Source organism: Acyrthosiphon pisum, chromosome A1 (assembly GCF_005508785.2).
Source record: "Acyrthosiphon pisum isolate AL4f chromosome A1, pea_aphid_22Mar2018_4r6ur, whole genome shotgun sequence".
NCBI classification, from domain to species: domain Eukaryota; kingdom Metazoa; phylum Arthropoda; class Insecta; order Hemiptera; family Aphididae; genus Acyrthosiphon; species Acyrthosiphon pisum.
Window position 1 is genome coordinate 153,895,875 of NC_042494.1, and position 23,783 is coordinate 153,919,657.

Genomic DNA, 23,783 nt, shown 5'->3' on the forward strand with positions numbered 1-23,783 from the left:
TTATACATATAAATATATGCACTACACATACCTATATATATATCATAATACATAATATATATTTTATCGTACGTCGTCGTATATATTTATACAAACAACCGGAGGAATATAACACAAACAAACAACGGCGCACAAGATTTTATATTTTTCCTTCCGGACGCGGGAAAAACAAGCGTTCTCCTCTCATACCGCACCCGTCCGCCCACCCACCGATGATGTATATAATGTAAACTATATACATGTATAATGTGTACTCGATGTTTTAGGGCACATTATATTATTAGAAAAATATTGCACCGGGGCGTAGTACGGTGGCGGACGGCCGCGCTTTACCCGGAGTCAGCGCGTGGTGGTGTGTAAGAGGACGTTTAAGTTCAGTGGCGGTGGAACACGAGTAGGTGGTGGGTTCATATTGAAAGAAAACATCCCTTGTTGACCCTTTCGACTAACGAGATCCTCGCCCGGGGGCTGCTTTATATCCACCCGCACACCCTGTCCCACTGCTCCACGCTTGCCGCTCAGTAGTTATTTTTGTCTCTCACTTCCCGCACCGTAGCGTTTGCCACTCTCCGTTCGCGGTAGTCGGTCCACGCCAGTTTGTTGGTTATTTTTATTATTTATTTTATTGAAACGTAAGCTGTGCGCCAATGCACACACAGCCGCACTATACATTTGATTTAATTTCGGAGTAGAGGGTTTGGTCGTATTATTTCTCTATCGGCCGTCCAGTGGGGCAGTGGTAAGAGATAAATTAAAAGAGAGAGAGAGAGAGAGAGAGAGAGAGAGAGATCGAAATGGAGAGAAGAGATAAACACAGAAATCCCAACGACGAGCGATGAATATACGCTTACCCAATCCCTTGCATTCGTATACCATGGCTTCTCCATTTTTATTTCTAATTATATAGTTTATTTTTTTCCCGTCAAACTTGTAAAGCTTGTTCGAAAAGTTATAAATTAAAGAAGCGTATTATGCGTTCAATCAATATCTCCAATTCACTAGCCAGACAATAAAGCACGTCCTGTGTAGTTTAAATTGTATTATAAAAAAATCACTTTATTAAAAATTCGCTATATTGGATTTAAATACTACGTGTTGAGCGTTACTTTATACTTTATGCACATAATGTAACTTACTAATAATAATAAAAAAGAAAAAACCAATTCGGTTGCGAAACAAAGTACATATTACAGTATAATATTATAGCGTATATAACTCGATTCAGAATTTTATTTCTGGTATTTTTGTATTGTGGAATTAAATAAATCCCGTGCAGTACCTAATTATAGAAGTCTCCATTTTACAAAACTTTTCTGAAGCTAAAACTGAATTATTTAATTTCTGATGAGGGTATAGGTATTTGTTTTAAACATATATTCTGGTTCCTTTATAATCATCCTATGTATTACGTCCTTAATTTTGATAATTTGATAGAATTTAATTTGAAAAGTAAGATTCAACCATGAAGTTATCTAGTATATATTTGACCCACAACAGTATTTTCATTTTTCCCAAGAATTAATTAATTATAAGACAACGTAAATTAAGGTGTTTAAAACCTCTAAAACAAAGAACCAAGTATAATGATTGTATGTCATTCGTGTTCTTCGAAACTGAATTAAACAAAAATGCACTATATAATTTTAACGAATAATATTATAAGCAAATATATTATACGTAATGTTTTGTGTAAACTTTGCTATTTCTTTAATATAAAATTTAATCTAAATATTAAATTTTAAAAAATTCGTTACCTATCATTATATTATTATGACACTATAGACAGTGCTTCACTTAATTTTTCGTACGTCTTCCACAAATCCTCTCTTGCTCCGAATATTTTGAATTAGACATCTTTATAATATTTGAATATCGTGTGTTATTAGCTATTATTTATTAGTGCTATCAAGTGAAAGGAATCGATTCGTTATTGCACATAAACATATTTTAGACACATTTTTGCTTCATTGGATATTGTGAACTCGTGATATTTGCCAAAAAGCAGAGTTGTCTAGTCATTGCACAGGGCCTTTGATTATTAAAATGTTCGTCATTTAGATTCGCGCACAGCCCATATTATTATATTACATCGTTTGACCAAAACTAAATACATTACCCAGCTACGATTATTAATACTATTATGTATTTCTCTCAACAACTATATACAGGTGATAACAATGGCAAGAGTTTTGAATTTATATTCTTCACAAAGCTTTTTAAAACTTCTCAATTGTTGAATCTTCGCGGATATATCACCGCCAAAAATAAAATGTATATAATATATATACATTTTTTTTTTTATACAAATGTGTATAATATAATGTATACAATAGTGGTTGCGTACTGTAAATAAAAATGTTATGTCGTAGACTGATTTTGAATCTGAAGAATGATTTTACGAGTCGTACGAAAAATATTCATGGGAATAAGTTCCAGATGTTAATCAAAATATACATTTTTTCAGGAATCTCTGCGGGGTTGTTAGAATGTGTAAAAGGGTAGAGTAATATTATTTTTTATCTTGCATGTGTATTTTAGTTACTCCGGAATGCGCGATGCATGTGGAAAGTGGATACACATTATGATGGCAAATGCGTTTCCAAACTAAAAACACACAAAAACTATAATATAACACATGGGAAGTTTGCATGTTCATAATCCTTATATGGATACACCATATATACACGACGATCCCGAAACATAAAAGATGATGGCGAGTAAAAACGTATAAATTCCATTAAATTTCTAACTTCCGTTGCGATCCGAAATAGTTAAATTTAGTATTAAAATTCTTGTACTCTACTACACACTTTTCAACTCGTGAAATATGTCAGACGGGAATAATCACTAATTCACATCGCACGGATAGTTCGATCTCATTGCTATTGGATCTTGGATATTCGTACCGAGCAAAATATAGTCGTGAACATGCTCCCTGATAAACTTCAAGGGAATAAAATGCACGAGATTATAAATGGGTACCTGTTGACTGGATTGCGAATATCGCAAAAATAAAAATAAATACTGGTTTACAACAAAAACATATTATTATTATTATTTAATACTTTCTTTTTAGCCGCAGTCGCCCCGGGCTCGTAAATCGCAGATTAATCCTACAGTACGATATTATGACCGAGAGGGTTTAACAAAGAAAAATTCAACTTTAAATTTCAAACATTGTCAATAACAGTAATGCAACCTACATGAAATGGAGGCTTTTTTTAAAGACTTTGTGGTAATACATTTTTGAATTATATAAGCGATGAAACGGCGGTGGGGCGGAAGAAAAAAAAATATTTCTCCAAACGTCTCTTACGCTTTTCAGATTATTGTCGGAAAAAAAACACTTTAAAAATACATTATATACAATATATATATGAAAAAACAACAAACAAACAAAATAAAATAAAAGGTTAAGGAAAATATTTTAATCGTACAAGCAGTCAAGGATTTTTTATATTTATTTCGCTTCGGGAACTTTTTGGTCCGTAGGACACGAGTTTTTCCCGGAAAAGTCTCAAAGGATCGTATATATGAGTAGGATTCGATGAACGTTCGTGACCACTCCAAAACGCACGTGACCTCGTTCATGACTGCATATATTATTATTATAATGTCCAAATACGCCTTGAGTTTTCCCGGACCGTATCGCGAGAAACGCCTTTCAGATTAAAAAAAAATATGTACATACAGTTATATAGTTAGAATCGTTTTTATTTTCTATGATTTAAAAATTCGATTTTTAATGCCTGATTTTCTTTATGAAAATTAAAGGTTCTGTGTAATTCATTGTTTTAGATAATATCTATATGAATTAAGATCATACAGATTATACATTATAAATTGTGTGCATGAAATCTGTGGCCTTAATCGCAATCATTGTCTTACAATTTTTTTTAAATTAAATTAATTTTAATAGTTTTGAGCAGTGACAAGATTAAATAGTTGCAAGCAATATTATATATTATTATATATTTTCCCTATACAACACAATCAATACTTTATAGTTTAATTAATATACTTAGGTACCTATACTTCGGTAATTTTTCTAACATGTTTTTTTAATTTGTTTTCTCGACAATCAAAATAAACAATTTCTTTAGAATCAAGTCGTAATAATAATATTATGTTAGATGTGAATATACATTTAAAATAATATGATAATAATAATTTTGAATTCTTTGAAGTTGTAACGGAGTCAATTTTAAACATCAGAAATAAATTATTATAATATTAGTTGATAAACATTGAAAGTTAAAATATCCTCAGAAATTATTCGTGTACGACATGACAGGTATATATAATACAATACAGGTAATAATATATAATATTATCCTTGTCTGTAGACTCTGATAGGAAACTTTGAAATTAATGAAATTCTGTAAACAAACATTCGTTATTTAGAAGTAGGTATACCCACTATCACTTTCTAAATACCATGGATGATTTCACATACCGTTGAACAGTCGAACAATTTTAAACATTTTTATAAAAATAAGTTTTCCTCGAATCTGTTTAATAACTATTCCGTATAATAATATCTAATATCAAGGCGTATCTGAAATTCTGAACGCATTACATATTATTATTACATTACGCAGTAATTTATATCATCGTTTGAAAATAAAAAGTAAATTATTCGGTCCTTATAGACATGAGAAGATGTTTTGTATTCGAGACTCTTCATATAAGGTCCGTGAAAAACATGCTTTAATAATACACTTTACGTTATAGAAATATCGTTTACATTAAGTGGATTGTCTTGTTTACAGAGAGATAAGTATTAAATATGAAACGAGTAATTTATTTTCCTAAAATCCTTTTATTATTATTTTTTTTTTTAAGTTTTTCATACTTTTATATTTTAGCACTATATTTAGAAGTTTAAAACTTTTTTTAATTTGTTTTTGAATACAAAATATGTTTTTCTATATTTAAACAACGAGCCTCATTGTGCGTATAATTAAAAAAAATAATAATACTTTTCACGACATAAAACGTTCTACAAAACTGTTCATTTTGCGAGAAGCTTAAAAAATATACTTGAAAAATAATTGACAAGGCGTGGGATTACGTTATAGTACGAAATATAATATACAGTTTAATATTCCTAATAATGTAGTGATGCTTATAATAATCATATAAGATGTAGGTACGCCGTACACACAAATATTTACGTGCAATGAAATAATAATAACGAACTTTGTCGATAAAATATCACATAATATACAAACTAGGTATGAACTTAACGAGCTTTTACGCATTTTTTTATATCACCTACTATACTACTGGTTAAATCAGCAGAAATAACAATGATTTATTATTGGTTTGGTTATTGTGTTGACATGTCTAAAAAATATAATATAATATTATGGCCGAACGTGTTGGCCGTATTCGTTTATAATAATGATATTACACATTCACACAAAATAATAATAATAATATGTGACGTGCTCGTATTTATATTTTTATATAATATAATATTATCATGTATTATATGTTTCGTCATAGTGGCCGTTGAAGTAGTTCGAAACAGACGGCCTATAACAATATTAAGTTATACGCACTGAACACAACAACGACAAAACAGAAACAGAAACAGTAATAATAATAATAATTATCAGATACAATGGCTGCTCATACTGCGACCATGGTCGTGACTCGTGGTGTGGGTGTAAAAACGAACGCGTGTCGTATAATTGCCAATATATTTACTCGAACGCTGTATTTATAAATATAACACCGGCGTCGTTCGGCGATAATAGGTACAACTGTAAAATAACGAAAAAAATCGTTTTCGGCTTATCGCCACGGCGAACGAAATTTCACCGGAAACGACTATAACAATATATTTCATTGGTTTATAAATTGTTATCGTAGGTTGTCATAGAATTAATTGATCCGCCGACGTCATGTCTGAGTCTCAGCGTCTAACTGTTGAAGCGACTTCACTCTCCACCGCGAATCGTGAACTGCGATTTCAGGAAAAAAATAATCAGCGCCGAACGGTTGGAAAGCGGTATACCTACTACAACATCAAGATATTGTACCAATATACCACAATATACCAGAGATTAGAATCAAATCCTACAGGAGGCAAGCCGGGTTCACACTACACCGTGTCGAGTAAAATAATCACAGTTACCTATCGCAGTTACCAAACGATACCGCATAGTTGAATATTATATTCAACTATTGATCCGTGGTTACACAACATTTATGTGCGGATAAGTGATAACTAAATAAAAATGTTATTGTGTTATCATCGGGTACCATAATATTCGTATCATCATTGGTATTGCATTTTGGTATACATATAAAAACACGAAACGACACGACACGGTGTAGTGTGAAACCGGCTGCAATGCTGCATACCGTATAATGTTTAACCAGTTACCACTATTTCCGCGTTTGGTTCATGCTATGCGATTAATACAATTCAATAACTTCATCACTTTGAACAATTGCCATTATTATACATTTCAAAATAATCGATTTTGACCGGAAATCGAGGTTCGCGTTGTTGCAATGTCGCTCTCTCGGACTATTTCTGACGGACGGTTCGTCACAGCCGTATGGGATAACGAACCCGAGTGGGCAATAAATATCACTCTACGGTCGCAACCGGTTGGGCGATAGGGCGGCCGTTCGATTGTGATTACCGCGGTGGCGGGGGCCCAATGGCAACGACCCGTCTTTGCATTTTGCCTCGTACTACAAACGTTGTACATTATTATTATTATTATTATTTATTATTATTGTTCAGAGCGATGCGGTCCCGCGAATCTCGTACGTGCTTCAATTATTCCGAGCAACGCGCGCGCGTCGACCCCGTTCCAGTGAGATCATATTATTATTATTATTATTATTATTATTATGACGAGATTGCCTCTGAAGGATAACCACCACCACGGCCGACGACCGTCCCGGGGAGTTAACTCGCGAGGAAAAACAAAATCGAAAAAAAAAATGAATAAAAACACAACGTTGCAATATTAATGCGGTTTTTTCGGGCCGAGCGCGCGCGTATGGAGTCCGCGCGGCTGGCGGTTTTCGCGGGTGCGCAGCAGATGTTTACAGACTGTGGTCTACTTTTCGTTTTAAATGTTAATTTCGATAAACCAGCGAAATTTCGCAGAGTTTTGACCGTTCTTTTTTCTTTTTCTTTTTTTTTTTTTTTTGGTTTTTATACTCTGATAAATTTTTAAACGTTTATTTTTTTTGTTTCGCTTCCGACTTAGTTTTGTATTTCTATCTATGCAATTTTTATACATTAATATATTTTTTAATTCGTTCTCTATTCTTCGCATATACGACTATGACGGTAAAAACTATTAAAAAAATACCATTATATTTTTATTTTAGTAGGTCATACTATATAATATTATATTAATAATATTATAAATAGCTGCATTTATTTTCCAAGCTCAAATGTCGCCCACAATAGTATATATATTATAGTTATGTATGACACGTGTATACTTTCATTATTGTATTATACTCGTATATATAACTACTACTGTTGTAAAAATACATATATATTATATATTTTATCGTTGTTACAATTTTGTTTGGATTTTCGGTATATTATATAATATAGTGTGCTAAATAAAATTTAAGAATGTTTTAATCGACTACAGCTGATGTGACTTTTAATTGGTCATTACAAGTCAATTCAAAACTCACACGGGTGGAAGAGTAAAAATATCGTTAGTAAATACGCCGAGTATCGTAAACTATAAACTAAAAGGTTTGAATGTACATAATAATATATAATATGGGTCAAAACGACATTTTTTTTATATTAGTATCACGGTTGAACTTCAGACTCGCGGACGTTCAGATTATAATAATAGCGCTGTTCTATTATACTCGTACTCGTAGCTATATATAAGTAGTCAAAGCGCGATCGGACCAGTAGAAAAATTCATTAAAAGAAATTGCCATCGGATAGGACTTTCTGAAATTTGTATACTGGAAATTTATTATTTTTTTTCATTTTTTTAAAATTATTATTTTATTCATAATATTTGAGTAATAGCTAATCTGCAATTGTTATAAAATAATATCGCAGCGCTGCAGCGTTTGAGTGCAGTTATACAACACAAACGCCAAATTATTTTACTATATACAATCGATCGACATAAAAAAGTAATCCATGCGCAAGCTATATCTCGATCAGTGCTAAATATTATCAAAGTATAATAATATTATATTAGGTGATTTAATATAAGCATCATGCACCGTTAACTAAAGATGAAATGTCCGTTTAACCGGAGGCCCTTTTATTTTACGACTACCTCCAAATTAACACACACTATCCAGTTGCTGCATATAGTTGTTGACCAAAGAATAATAATACGATAACGCTGATCAAAAACTAGTTAAACTATCTATTGGTATTGGGTAATGGGTAATATTATATACTTATGAATTTGACTATATTATACATCATTATAATATTAAACATGAATCGTATTATAAAGCTACTATAACACACAATTAACAATAATCCGTACACATAATTTTTAACTTATACGTGTTGCGTGCGGTTATATTATTTTATTGAGGGTCTCCTTGAATTTTATAAACCTAAGATCTAGTATAGGTAGGTATAGGTAAGCAATAATACCATATATCCAGGTGCAACTGGGAATATTTTTCAGAGGGAAGGGGGAGGGCCAACATTTTATCAGCAGCACAAACCCTGCAGATAGTTAAAATTTGAAACTAAAATGACAATATATAATAATTATATATGAATTTGACTAGGTACATTATAATAATATTAAATATGAGTCATACAAAGCTATACTACACAGCATTAACAATAATGCATATTATTTTTGATTTACACGTGTTATGAGGCTATATTATTTTACCAATAGGGTCTCCCTGGATTTTCTACACCAATAATATGTGCAAATATTATATCAAATTTAAAATACGTCAAAATTCAGAACATATTTTATAATTACTTTCCGGTGTATGATTTTTGAAAAAATATGTCTATCACATAAAATATGGGGTGCCTGAATATATAAGTACCCACAAATAACTACTGCATAACACCACACTGTCTCAATTATAACAGCCTACTTATATACACCAATAATTATTTATAACAAATATTTGAATTTATCGAATTATGTGTCTGCACGAGAGTACAAGACGTATAAACTACCTGCCGGTTAGCTAAATTATACATATAAATAATATAATTTATATTATATGTCGTAACCTAATTATGATATAATAATATATACGAAATATGATTCAGGATCATTAGGTATGCATAATATATCCATAATGAAAAAAAAAAATTCAAAAATAGCATAAGACATGCCCACAACCAATAAACTATACTTAGCTGTAATAAACACACACATACACATTACACACACACACATATTACGCTAAAGCTGTCAAGGTATTTTTAAGGTTAGTCTGATTAAAAAAACGAACACAACTTCTGAATTCGACGCGATTCTTAAAGTTTTAGAATTTCCATTTTTTTTTTCATTTTGGGAACGATTCCTGTCAGTCCCGACAGCCTTAATCAGACACTTTGCACCCAGAAGTTTATTTTTTTAAAAGAAAACTTTCGGAATAGTTTTAATAAATTGTCAAATTTTTGACAATCACGCTCGGAAACCACTGAATTCATTTCAATATAATTACTATATACCATATTATAAAAGCTCAATAAAAAAATAAAAATGTATACAGTTTCACACAATTTAATAAATATTTATAAGTTCTATGCGTAAAGTTACGGCCATCCTTAGTATTTCATTACGCTCGTCAATAAACACAAATTTAATTTAAATGGCTTAAAACAATATTAATGTTAATATTATAACTCTACTATATATAAAAGCAATATCCAATTTCCAAATAAATATTTATTTATATACTTTGTATATCCATAGTTATTATGATTGCCTCTATAAATTTACTTTTGTACTTTAACTTTAAAATAATATATAACGTTACATAATAGTACGCACAAGTAAAATACACTCCACTATTATACCATATAATTTATTCATTTTCTCCGAATATCTACTTAATAATAATAATAAAATACAGAATACAAATAATATATGTATTATATATATGTCAAGTAAAACTATTCAATTTTACTAGGCTGACAGACGTTCTTGAAAATTGTCAAGACGTATAATTTGTTTTATAAAAATGAAAACCACTCTTGTAATCTCGAAAACACTTAAATATTTCATATTAAAAACGAACGACGCGGTTTGACTCTTTCATATTTCTATTTATGGTTTGCTTAAAACGACAAGGCACCTACATAATATTATAAGAAACGTCGGTGTTTCTTCAGAATATTATACCCGACAAAACAACTTGTTGGTAGCAATCCAAGCAAAATACTCTTTCATAAACCGATATCAGCACGGAACAAATTACAGGGAAAATGCAATTCCATAAAGGCGGTTTTAGGATTTAGGAGCAATTATAACTTGAGATAAACGTTTGTAAAGATCGTTTTAAGCTTTTCCCTTATTCCGCTTTATCTTTATATACCAACTACGTAGGTACTACCTATAACCTGCTATATTGTATTTGTTCAGAGAATTCATTAGACTCTTTTTCTTCTTTTTTTCATTTTCTCCGCCTTTGTGCGCACTCTGATTGGCTCGTGTTTCAAAAACTTCACATGGTGTTTCTTTGTTGTCAATCGCGAGTCACTGCAGAGGGTAGAAAAAATGTCAGAACCCCGAATGACGGGATCCGAAATTACACGGTTCAGATGGTTGAAAGAAAGACAGGCACAGACGTATACATACAGACAGAAAATGAAAATACACACATATACACACTATTTGCACACGTTCGCTGGCAATATATATATATATATTATATATATAATATATTGTTTGTGGCAATAATATGTATCGAAATATCAGCGCCAATATACTTTCAAAAGCGCAAATTGCATCGGTTTTTTTTTACTGTATTGTGTTTTTCCGAACAAGAGTTAAGAAACGAATTTCGACGATGAGCAATAACTTTGAAAAACTTAAATCGTATCCACGATACCGTCCGCACCGTAACGGACGAGGGGGGGAAGTTCAGATCATTTTTGTCTATAAACTGGGTGAGTATATAATGTGAGGAGGGTGGGCGTGCGGTGAGATAGCGTATATATATACATATACAGTGTGCTTGCGGTGACAGGGGAGAGGGTGGCGCGCTCAAAAATTGTTTACAACGGCGAGCGAGATAGTATATGAAAAATGTTTTCGGGAAAACGCGTCGAGTTTATTATAGTGCAGCAGAAGAACGACTCGATGAACTAAAGGCGCCGCGTCGACTTTTACGAGTCTAGGCGAGTGGCCGTAGACGATATACGGCGAGGGTAATGATAATATTATTATTATAACAACCGATGCGATAACCGATCCCGAACGAAGTAAAACATACGTTTATAAATCAAGACGATTTTCGTTTCCGTTTTACATAACATATTATTGTATTATAGGTATACATAACATTTTTATACATATTGCAAAATAATATTATTGTTTGCTCCGTGAAAAATATCGAGAATATGATTATTTGCATATTATTATCATTATACTAGTACCACCACGGTGGTCGTCTGTAAATATATTCGACACGTAATAGTATAGTGGAAAAGTAAAATATATCCTCAATTCTAGGGTATTATTATCTAAGGAGGTTCGTAAAAACGGCAGTGGCGTGCAGTGCTTTCATCAAAAAATCGTTAAATTATGAAAAACGCCTGGCGGGTATAGTTTGATCACTTAAACAATGAAATAGTGACAAAAACGTCAATTGATGTATCCAAAAAACTAGCAGCAGTTGTGAGAGGCCACGTGGACGATATACAGCGAGGGCAATAATAATATTATAACAACCGATGCGATAATCGATCCCGTACGAAGTAAAACACACGTTTATAAATCAAAACGATTTACGTTTCCGTTCTACATATAACATACATATATTATTATTATTTTTATAAATCATATGCTATTGTTTTTATCCGTGTAAAATACTGACAACCGAATACTCTGCATATTATTATTGTCATCGCCATACTACCAAGGTGGTTGTCTAAACATTTTTAATTTTTAATTTTTTTTCTAATTCGACACTTTTTTGTAAGTAGTAGCAAAGTATCCTCAGTTCTCGGGGATTTTTAACTGATGATATTCGTAAAAACGGCCATAGCGCGGGTTCAACTATGAGAGATGACTAAGACGTATAATATTATAATATAATATTATGAACGCTAAAATAGTTGAATTTTAACAAAATCGCCAATTGATATTATAATATCCAAAGAACTACAACTTACTAGACAGTAGGCACCTATTGTAGATCTTTGGCTAAAAATATTACATACGTCATATTATTATTGTATATGTATTATATATTTTAGGCTTTGAGGGAAAAATCAACAATTGATTATGATAAACGCGCAACGCGTAGTTCAAGTATAAATAATCGTTATGTATAATATAATATGGAGTAAGACTGTAAAAGTCATCAGTTTAATGTTAATCATATAACAATATGATATTATGTGACAAATATTAAATTCACCGAACTAATAAACCCAAGTGGAGTGAAATTATTATGAAAAAAAATGATTTTTTTTTTAAGGTGAATCATCCAGATTGGTTGTTAAGGTTCGTGTGGCTTAATACGGACGTAACGAATGTTATTTTTAGACAGCTAAGCCAACCCTAGTCCCACAATAACAATAATGTTATATACCGTTTATATTACGTTATTTATATTACTGCTGAAAAAAATGACGTCGACGTTATCTGACAATGTTGTGTGTATTTTTTTTTTTTTTATAATTATACGTAACTTGTGTGCAGATCGCATTTAATATGTCAAAAGTTAATAAAAAAACTCATGGTAAAGTTTAAAATTGTTATTTAATTAAATTAATATGGTTTAATCAGTTTAATATTGTAAAGTAAATATTGAATTAAACTTTTGTATTATATTAAATGAAAATTATAAAATACTAGAAAAACCCGTTTGACTGAATAATAATACAATGTACCTTGTGTTGTACAAAAAAAAAAAAAAATACTTCCGTTTTTTAAACTAAAAAGTGACGTCTTGTTAATTATAAACTTTAATAATAATGATTATTAAAATAAAAAACATTTTAAAAACTCTCAAACATCTTTTTTTAAACCATTGGTTAATGACTGAAACAAAATTATTTCTCTGAAGCCTTTGTAGTTGAGTAAACTATATTCCTTACAGAAGAAAGATTTGTTTTTTCTTTACTAGGTTTATTATAAAATATTTTATGTGTACGTGTATAATAGCTGCAAATAACGTGTAATGAATAAATATTGTGAAACTAGAACTTATGAGACGAAAAAAAGGCATTAAAAAAAAAAAACTTTACCAATTAACTTTTTTGTTTGAATAACTAATGGAGTGTATGTATATCAGTATCGAAGAAAAGTTCGAAAGTTAATGTTTATTGAAACGAAATCCGATGTTGCGTTAATGACGTAAATACATGGATTAAAAACAACATTTATATTGACGTGGGTACTGTTCAAACGTTCAACGAATAAAAATAGTTTGATAATAAAATATTAAATACAAGCTTCGTTAATCGTTATAATATGATATTCATAATATCTAAACGATTAATGGTGAGTAAAATAATTTATTTATGTACCTACCTACGTTATAATATATTATACTATAATGTGTCTCATTATAAACAAATGCGTCTGCACGCGACGATTGATAATATTATAATATATTATTGTGTGTAATATTCGTAGTCCGTATAGGCAGTATAATACTATATTATCATTTATCACACACGTGATATTGTTGTTGTATAAGTTTTCCACAGAAAATAATTCGGTAATAAAATACTAAACAGGTGCAATCTTATAAACCTGTAAAATATAATATTCATATGCAAACGATTAATGGTAGGTACCTAAGCAAAATAATGTGTATATAAATTGTATTTCATTGGTACCTATGTGTATGTCGCATCCACATAGTGAAATCACTGATTTCACGAACTGGATATCCAGCTGAGTGAAATTCGTCCATATCTATTATTATGATGCGTCTCATTGTAACAAATTAATAAATGAATCTGCACACGATGTTTGATAATATGATTTTAGGTACGTATATGTAATTCTTCGGCATATTAATATCATAGATACCTAGTATGCAATAATGTTGCACGAGTGTTTTCAAAACGATTCGAAATTTGATATAATAAATTGTTATTATTGCTATGTCGAGTTTTCCACAGCTCTGAGATCTAGCGACGGTGCTGGTCCGGTGACCTAATAAGGTTAGTTTTATTTCGTTCGCCGACCAGGCAGAACGCGCCCGACGAAAGCGTCGTCAACCGTGAATGAATATACCGTCGGATAGCAATATATTGGAAAATTATTAACAAAAAAGAGCTCGGCGAGTTGGTCGGTTCGGCAGTTTTTTTAATATTATGCAGTGTGTGCGGGGGCGTATTTGATTATTACACGTTATCATAGTTCTCCGAGAGTGCGGGACACTATATTATTATTATCGTGTGGCTGAACCACCATAATAATATACTATTATAATATAATACGACCACCCGGGGCCACGCGAGTTCACGCCACTGCGGCCGCGCCATGACGGTCGTCGGACTTACGCGCGACATGTCGCGCGTTTAACTCGCATCTGCAGCCCGTAATACATTATTATATAATAATAATAATAATTATTATTATTACACGCACAGCCACCACCGCTATGAATACGTATTATAATGCACGGTGACGGTGGCGTGTAAAAGCTCAAACGCAAATAGTATATTATGATTTACGCGCGCGTGCAAAAGGCCGCAGCAGCAGAGCCTTCCACCCCTTTCCACCCCGCAGTAGGATACACACACCGCCCCACAGGCCGTCGCGCATACTAGCGCAGATTTTTCGCCGGTCGCGTGACGGTCGGAAGTCACGATCCGGTGGATTAGGGATGAAACTCGGGTAAACTACAAGCGTGTGTGTGTGTGTGTAGTATATATTATAACCATCCGGTGGTCTCGCGGGGAAATTACTCTGTGCCCGGCGGCAAGGGCGGTTTTCTCGGTGGGATTCGTAATGCAACACTACTGCTGCTGCTGCTGCTCACTCGCTCGTTGCTCATTGTATAGTCGTCATAATATAATAATAATAATTATTATTATTATATAATATTGCGCACGGAAAATGATATAATGTAGGTACCACGTGGCTGTGGCGGCGGCTGCGTGACGCGGTGACGTGGACCACCGCCACCACAGAGAGTAAAGCGCACGCACGCACTAGCGGACCGCGGAGCTCTAACGCGAAACGGAACGGTTCGCATCGGTGAATAATAATAATGTATTCGGCCGCGTTACGTGTGATAACGTGACGCGACCGTCGCGCATTGCCTATGACGACAAGAGATCACGAAACGAAATGATCCGCTATCGAATTTTCCTACAAGCGGTTTTTCTCGAAACATAATAATATTATTATTATTATGTGAATACGCCGAGACGATAATATACTATAAACAATGATCACACAATGCTACGACGGCAAATCCTTCAGATAAACCATCACAATAATATTATGCGCATTACAATATCACATGCAATAATTAACATTGGGCTTTGTATAGTCAACCGTGCATAAGCTGTCTATAATAATATCGTAACGACCGATGTAATTGCCGACACGTCAGTGTAATCGTTTGGATAATTTGCTAATGCAATAACGGTATGACATTGCGACTTAATAATATTATAATAGTTTAACGGGGGTCGCATATTTTTTTGTTAAACAGGTAACGAAAACAAATATACTAATAACGATCAGTCTTGTAAAGTACCTACTCGAGTAAAATTATTCAAATAGGTAATTTTAAAGTACCTATTCAAATAGTACGTATTTTAAAATTTTAAATACTTCCTCGAAGTGACTGCAGTATTTAATAATACTGATCTTCAAATACTTATTCACTTTAGTTTAAATATTTTCTGTTTAAATTTTGACCAAAATAAAAACAAAACTGGGGAATACATATATATTTTACTGTGAATTATACTCAACCGAAAATTCAAATACTTCAACAAAGAAAACAGTTGAGTATTTTAAAGTTTCACCAAACATAATACGGTGTAAATTAATGCTCTATAAAATTAACGTAAAACATGAAAATATAGGTTCAGTTGATTTATAAGGTTAAAATAATATTTTATGAAAATTTCGAAAGTATTTGAGTACCTAGCCACCTATACTGTAGGCACCTATAAGTATCTATAATAATATTTATATTCTAAAAGTATTTAAAAAATATATTAATATTTTGTATTCGAATATGTTTTTCACCGAGTATTCAAATACGTATTTTAAACATTTTTTAAAGTAATATCTCTTACAGGACTGATAACGATGTAGAATCATACCATATATAAATTGATATTTAAATATTATCTGTGCATAATAACGTATATTGTGTGTCTGTATATTTTATATTATTACTATTATTATTATTATAATCTTTCGTTATCGCCACAAAGTTTGCAAGTGTATCCATCTATGCATATATATATATTATATTATAATACATCGTTGATGTTCATGTATAACCAATAGTTGAATAACATTGTTGGCGTACACTCCAAGCATTTATTAGTATAACTTTTCATCAACTACCACCGGGAGCTATATCGCTGCAAGTTTCCCCTGAAATAAGTTTTCCGTTTAATATTACCCTGCAGGTTAACCAAGTAAACAGTCGACTTGCAAGTATTTCGTCTTGGCGGTCAACCTTGTTCAAAGTACAAACCTATTATAATGCACACGTATTAACGTGCACATAATATGCAAAAGGGTACCGATGAGACGCGTAGAATTTTCTTCTGTCCGTAAAATTACATTCATAATCGTTTCGGTCACCACACTCGTACTAATTAACCTCATTCAAAATTAACCGTACGGTATATTTTGGTGACGGGCGATTTATCTAAGCTACAAACGGGTGGCGGAAAAAATAGTATACCACTATTATAGGTGCAGACAATTATGTATTGTATTCTGATTTAAAAGTGCCCATAAAATATATATTAAAATGTTTAAATGAACACTGAAACTGCTGATGCCTTTCAAAAAGAAAACAAAAAATTTAATTTTCTGCAATATTCGAAAATATTTCGATCACTGTTTTTATTTTTATTTTTGTTTTTATTTAAACAATTTGCCTGAAAAAATACGATTTTCCAAACGCCACAACGGGGGTTGACGGTCGAATATGTAACCCATTTGTTGGCTACCAGCAGGGAACTTGACATTTTGACCGAAATGTCTTTTTGGATACAGATGGACCTCCCCGTGGCCTTTGCGCTCTAATGAATTACTATCAGAGTGTACGAAAACTTCATAGGGCATATAGTGTTTGAAAAGGTCAAGTACTCTTAATGGGAATTTTTATCTCTTTGGCGTCCGTAATTTTTTATGATGGTTTTAAACATCAAAGCAACTCGAATGACAAATAGTAGAACCAAAAGTAATTACTTATGATTTAGTTTAATAATTATAGTAATAATAATTCGGAATAATATTTTAGCGTCAAGCATAGTGTATCGAGTGGTTTTAATTATACATATATTTAATAGCAATAAATTAAAACGTAAAATAGTATTTTTAACAGATGAATTAAAATATTAACTTATTACGTATATGCTACTATGCAAATAGCGAGAGATGTTCGCTAATCCCGTGAATAGTACAATTTGAAACAGACGTTTGTTGTGACTTTTTTCCGTGATATGGGTAAACAGTATGATTTATAATAAGGTGGAAATTAGCTTAACACTCGTAAAGGGACAAATAAGACATAGTAAAATAAAATATTATAATATTATGTAGGTACTCTTGAATTTGGATCACATCCACTGAACAGACTTTGTATCACTTGGTTGTTCGCCAAGAAACCTGAGGACTTCCTAAAAATTAACTCGATTCCATGTGTACACCTCGCGCATATATACCTCTAAACAATTTTAGTCGCGTCCTCTTTTTCATCGTATTTTTTCTTTCATTTTTATTTTTTTATTTGATTAACGGGGCAGGGAGCGAGAATTTGCATCTTGCCGAGCACGTAAGGAGCCAAACATTTCTTTTCCATTTCCTTCCCGAACCATCTCCAACCCCAACAAAAAAAGGATCATCGTCTCTAAGGATACGTAGATAAATATTTAAAAACAACTGTCCCAGGATCGACTCGCTTTCCCCGAAAATGTATGGTAAAATAATAAGAACAATTGAAAAAAATAAAAATAAATACTTATAGGTTTATTTTCTTTTTCTAATCAAATAATATTATGATGATATTTGTATTGATGGTAAAATGAATCAACCCACGAAAATTAAGTGTCAAAAAAGTATCAAAAACAAAACAAAGAGACTTACTAACTTGAAAATGTAATTGTTTGGGCGAGAAAAAGGAATTATTATTCTAATATATTTGATTTAAATAATAATTAAAATGCAAAACAGCGATGAAAAGAAAAAAAAATCATTTTAAATTACTTTTTTTGTCATCTTAGTCTGTCCCCTGAAATAATGATAAACGGATTTTCAAGGTTTTGGATTTAAAACAATTTGACAAATTATACTCAAAGATAAAAGTTAGACGTGGACAATGTACAAAGACAAATTTTATTATTACCATTATTATTATCATTATTTAGCATGGTTATTATAATTATTTTTTTTAGAATAATAAAAGTTGTCACTACTCACAAAACATGGCATGACGAACTTCAATGTAATTTTAGATTTAAAAATATAACTCCTCAGTCTTCACTATAGTGACATTAATTATTGTCTGGCTTTTCGCGCATTTTTAAACTAAAATTAAACATTGTTAAAGTTCTTCTTTTTAAACAAAAATTATAAGAAGGTTAATATGAGTACAACAATCTTAATGTTAATCTTAAAGAAAAAATAACACAACTTTATTAAATGACCTGTGTAACAAAATTAGAAACTAAAAAAAAATAATTATTGGTTTGTTTAAAAACCAACTCCGGAAATTTAAATTAAATAAATATAATTTGCATACGAGCAAACATATTATATTCATACATTGTTTATTTATCAAGCTTTACCTTGTAATTTTTTTTAAAAATATTTTATTTCTATGTTTATTTTACCAAAAATGTTTAATCATTTTTAATATTTGTAAAAAATGAATTTAAAAGCTTTTTTGTCCACGAAAAAATATTAATAAAAATTGTTAAATAAAAATAATATAATCCATAATTTAGATAAACAAGCGGGCTTTAATGCATTTTTGTAGGAAATATTTTAAACCCTTTAGTTATTCAAAAACAAACAGAATGTAATTAATATTAGGACTTACGAATTGTAATATCATAAATACATAACATACGCACAGAAAGTTTTTGCGTTCAACTTTTGGTCAATAAAACCATGTTGATGTGTACTTATTATTAATAATATAGAAAACTTTATCGTATATAACGTGGCAACGAATTACATTTTTTCGTCAGGACTTCAGCGGTGGATGCCGTGCCGTTTGGAATAAGGTCTCGACTCAGAATTCATTTGTACCGTAAGTCATAGGTGTGACGTCAGAACGACATTTTTCGGTGAGAAATGTGTTTATATGACGCGTGTGTGTGTGTTAAGGTGAGTGTTGGACGTTGGCGTAGGAGGAGCAGCGGGGTCGTACGTCGGTGGCGCACGTAAACCTTTGTGAGCGGTGGCAAGTAAAGAATCGCACACAGGGCCACTTTAGCGAGTACAACTTTTCGGATGCCATGCGTGTGCGAAGTGCGGGAAGGAAGGGTATGGTGACGGGAGGGTGTTGGCGATAAAATAAATTACAGGCGTCCATAAACAAAAGGCGTTCTCCCCGTCATTGTTAAGGGCCTCTTATTTGTCATTTTATGGGTATTGCACGTCATAAAAGTAAAAAAAAAAAAAAAAAAATACCAGGATGGAAAAAGAGACCTTTGTGCGGGGAGTGTAAGCGAGACGAAAAAAATATATACAAAACGTACCTCCCCGTGATAACATAAGGCGGCGGTGGTGGTGGCCCGGCTGTTTGGTGGCACTGTCGAGGTGGTGCGGAAGGGTTGTTGCCGCGAAGGGGGTGGTTACAGGAATTTTACCGTTGCCAAAACCGCGAATGCGTTGTATATATATTTATATTTCACCCACCGAGTGTATTGGTGCGGGGTAAACCGACGGATTCCATCCGTGCCAGAGGACAAAATGTTTTTTAACCACACACATACACACATACGGAGACGCACATACAGATCGATTAACGACGCGTACCCAACGCGCAAAACTTGGAGATGGTGCCAAACGCTTTTTACACGAACGGACCCGACGACCGCGACAAGCCAAAGTTTGAAAAAAAAAATAGCCGAAATATCATAAAACGGTAACCACACCGTAGGTGGGTACTTTTGAAATATATCATATACAACACTATTGGGTGGGGGGGGGGGATTTGCGGTCCAATATTCGCCACAACCCCAATAGTTACGCACGGCGGTTGACTGAGAAAAAAAATTTTAAAACTGCAGTATTACCTATGTCCTTGAAGTATTCTGATTTTTAATAAGTCTCTAATATTGCCTTATATAAATAAAGCAAAGAAATCGGCCATTGCTTATATGAAATGCGTACTCTGAAAACGTATGCAGCATGTCGATTACGATGCTATTTTATGATGTGTCGTTTTATCCATAGTACAATTTATACAGAAAGCATACATACATTATATAATACCAGCTGAATGCAATATCTTATCGTCACGGATCCAGATCAAAGATAACGGGGGGGGGGGGGGGAGGGAGGCATAACACCACAACACAAATACCATTTCAATACACCTACACTTTATAGGTATACCTACTTAGATTAAGTTTTTTATAATATTATACAATATTGGATTCACGGTGCACAGATATGTATAATATAATATTATTATATCATCATACATGATGTCTGTGATTGAAATATACTAATATCTATAAATAGAGTTCTAAAAAAAAAACTGGAGAAATAATAATCTATCATGTCCAAATAGCGGTGACTTACCGGAAGAGTGGAGTGGCGTGGTGGCCAGAAGCAGGTCGATCGTGCCGTCGGTGAGCACCTCCGCCGAGTCCTGGTAGCTGATGGACAGCGTGGCCGTGTCCGTTTGCCGGGACATCTTGGACAGCATGGACGCGGGCAGCTCGATGGTCTCGTCCGTCTCGCGGAGCTGCAGCGTGACTGTCTGTCCGTCCGGACCCGCGGTGCTGTACATGAACACGGCCGTCTGCTGGGGCATGGCCGACGCATAGCTGCTCTTCAACGGCACCCGGATCCCAGGCAGCCCCTGGAAATAAAAAAAGGTGTCGTTGAGACGGTGTTTTGACGGCCGACAGCGGACGTGTTTCGGGGGGTAGCGCGATTCCATTTAATATTTCGATTGCTCGGGGTCGCCCCACTTTGCAGCGGACGATTTTAATAACAGGTACGAGGGCGCAAGGTATTACGACGCACAAACCACGGACTGAGATTAACTAATCCAATATTATAATGATATGGATGACATTGGTAACATGATGGCATACAATACCACAGGCTCTCTTTGGGAATGGCTCTGTGGCATAGATAAGGGTCCAGACGTGGTGAATTTATCGCAGCGTTGGCGTGACTGGATTCTGATGTACTTTGTGCCCGTGAAAATAATAGAACTTACCTTACGTTCGGTTTCATCGAAAAAATGATTAAGGGTCGTGATTATTTAACCGAAAAATACGCACTGACCCGGTTGGGATTTTCTAAAATAAAATTGTGTGTCAAAACCCTACAAATTGTAATTTGTCAAAACGTCACACACCAGCTAATAAAATACGCGTGTGTCGAGACGGTCTAATATTATTCTCGAAATGGTTCCATATTAATAGCTGGACACTGGACCAGATTGAAAAGTCATAATAACACACCTTCGACCTACGTATACTATTATTATTATACACACGAGTACAATATATTATTATAATATGGCCATATACGGGATAAATATTGAGGCCAGTCCCTCTAGATTAGGAATGTCAAACGTAATGGTATCATCTGTCCCCCAAAAAATGGGTAGAACATTACCTATATGCGGGCCGTACAAAATGCCTATCGAAGAAAAATGATACATACACATATTTTTTACAAATATTGTACTAATTTGTCATTGTAAACAAATCAAATATTTACACCAAAAGATTATATTATATTATTTATCTCTAATGTACATAATAATATAGTTATGACACAAAACACAAATTGTGTTTATTTTGTATCACGAATCTATAGATAGTTTGTAATTTGTATGATATTATATAGAGAGAGATAATTATAATATTGTCTCAGAACGCAGTTACAACATGTCGTTATATTGTTATATTCGAGTACCAAATGCTAATAATATAGACAGGGCTATTGTAATTATTTTTGTTACTATTAAAACTAATATAAACTTGTGGTATAATGATAATAATTATTAGAAGTGTCGCGTGCACATAATTGGAGCTGATCTGATTATGTTGTGCGCGGGTTGCATGTTATGTGGGTAGGTTTTCGTTTTGCCTTCGAGTCCTACTCGATCGGTGAATTAAAGCCGAAACAATCGGTTCCCCTTCAACGGGGGCGGCGTTCACTACGCTCGTCATCGGCGCCCGCTCCCGGATAATCGAATTCGGCGTGCCAACTCCATGCACGCCGCCACCACCACCACGGTGGTAGATAAGAAGCTCAACGGTTACGTGCTTAATTTGGGTTTGGAAACTTAATAGTTTCCCCCGGCGAAGTTTTCTCTCGGAAATTACAAGGATTTAATGCCAGCCGAGGGAACGGACGCAGGTGAACGATGATTTATACCGTAACCATGGTAACCACACAACGGTTGGACCGTCTCCCACCGCAACATACCCTCATACACACACACACGCACATGCACACATCACTACCATCACCGCCACCACCACCATCTCCACCACGATCGTACACGACCGTGATCCAACTTTGCATGAATCAGTGTCAGGGCACGCGATACGTTTTAGTGAAATACATATAGGTCGCGGCCATCACTTCGCTCTCGCCACTGTGTCAGTCCCGCCACAACCCTTGTATAAGCTATAGGGTTGTATTGTTTAAAAAATAAAAAGCTTTCGCGGAAACCGGTGTTTTTGACGGCTAACGCAGGACTCCGCGGTGATGCGTTTTTTACCGAAGTAGTAAAAAGTATTAAATAATACTATAATAATAAAGTTGTGATTTTTCCCCATCGCCACCCCCTCCTAGTGCACGCATTGTCGACCCACTCCAGCTCTTTGGCCCGACACCTCGAAGCGCGCGATCACGAAGGTCACGATGGACATGCAAACGCTTCGGTTACGTTCCGTACCGGTCGAAAATAATTATTATCATCGCATAATTTATGCAAGACCACACCTCGACACAATAGCGGATTTCGACGTTACACGTACCTATAATATTGTAATGTTGCAATTGAATCGTTCGTCGTCGCGTAGCCGTCTCGGCGTAGATCTATACCGCGGCTGGTTCATACCTGAATAATATACTTATGATGCATTTCATGAGTCCTCCGACAAGTGTCTACGTGGCATTTAACATTATTATATGCCTTCGCCACGGCCGGCTATTGAAAGTATACGC

At 33.7% G+C, this 23,783-nt stretch overlaps 1 protein-coding gene across 3 annotated transcripts in view; it reads right to left on the reverse strand.

Annotated features, from left to right (window-relative positions):
* Window positions 1-23,783, reverse strand: part of LOC100573718 (serine-rich adhesin for platelets) — a 291,897-nt gene that overhangs the window by 139,350 nt on the left and 128,764 nt on the right. For all 3 annotated transcript variants that reach the window (XM_016805576.2, XM_016805577.2, XM_016805575.2), the window contains exon 3: window positions 21,165-21,447. In XM_016805576.2, coding sequence (XP_016661065.1) covers window positions 21,165-21,447 — 283 coding nt within the window. The remainder of the gene's footprint in view (window positions 1-21,164; window positions 21,448-23,783) is intronic.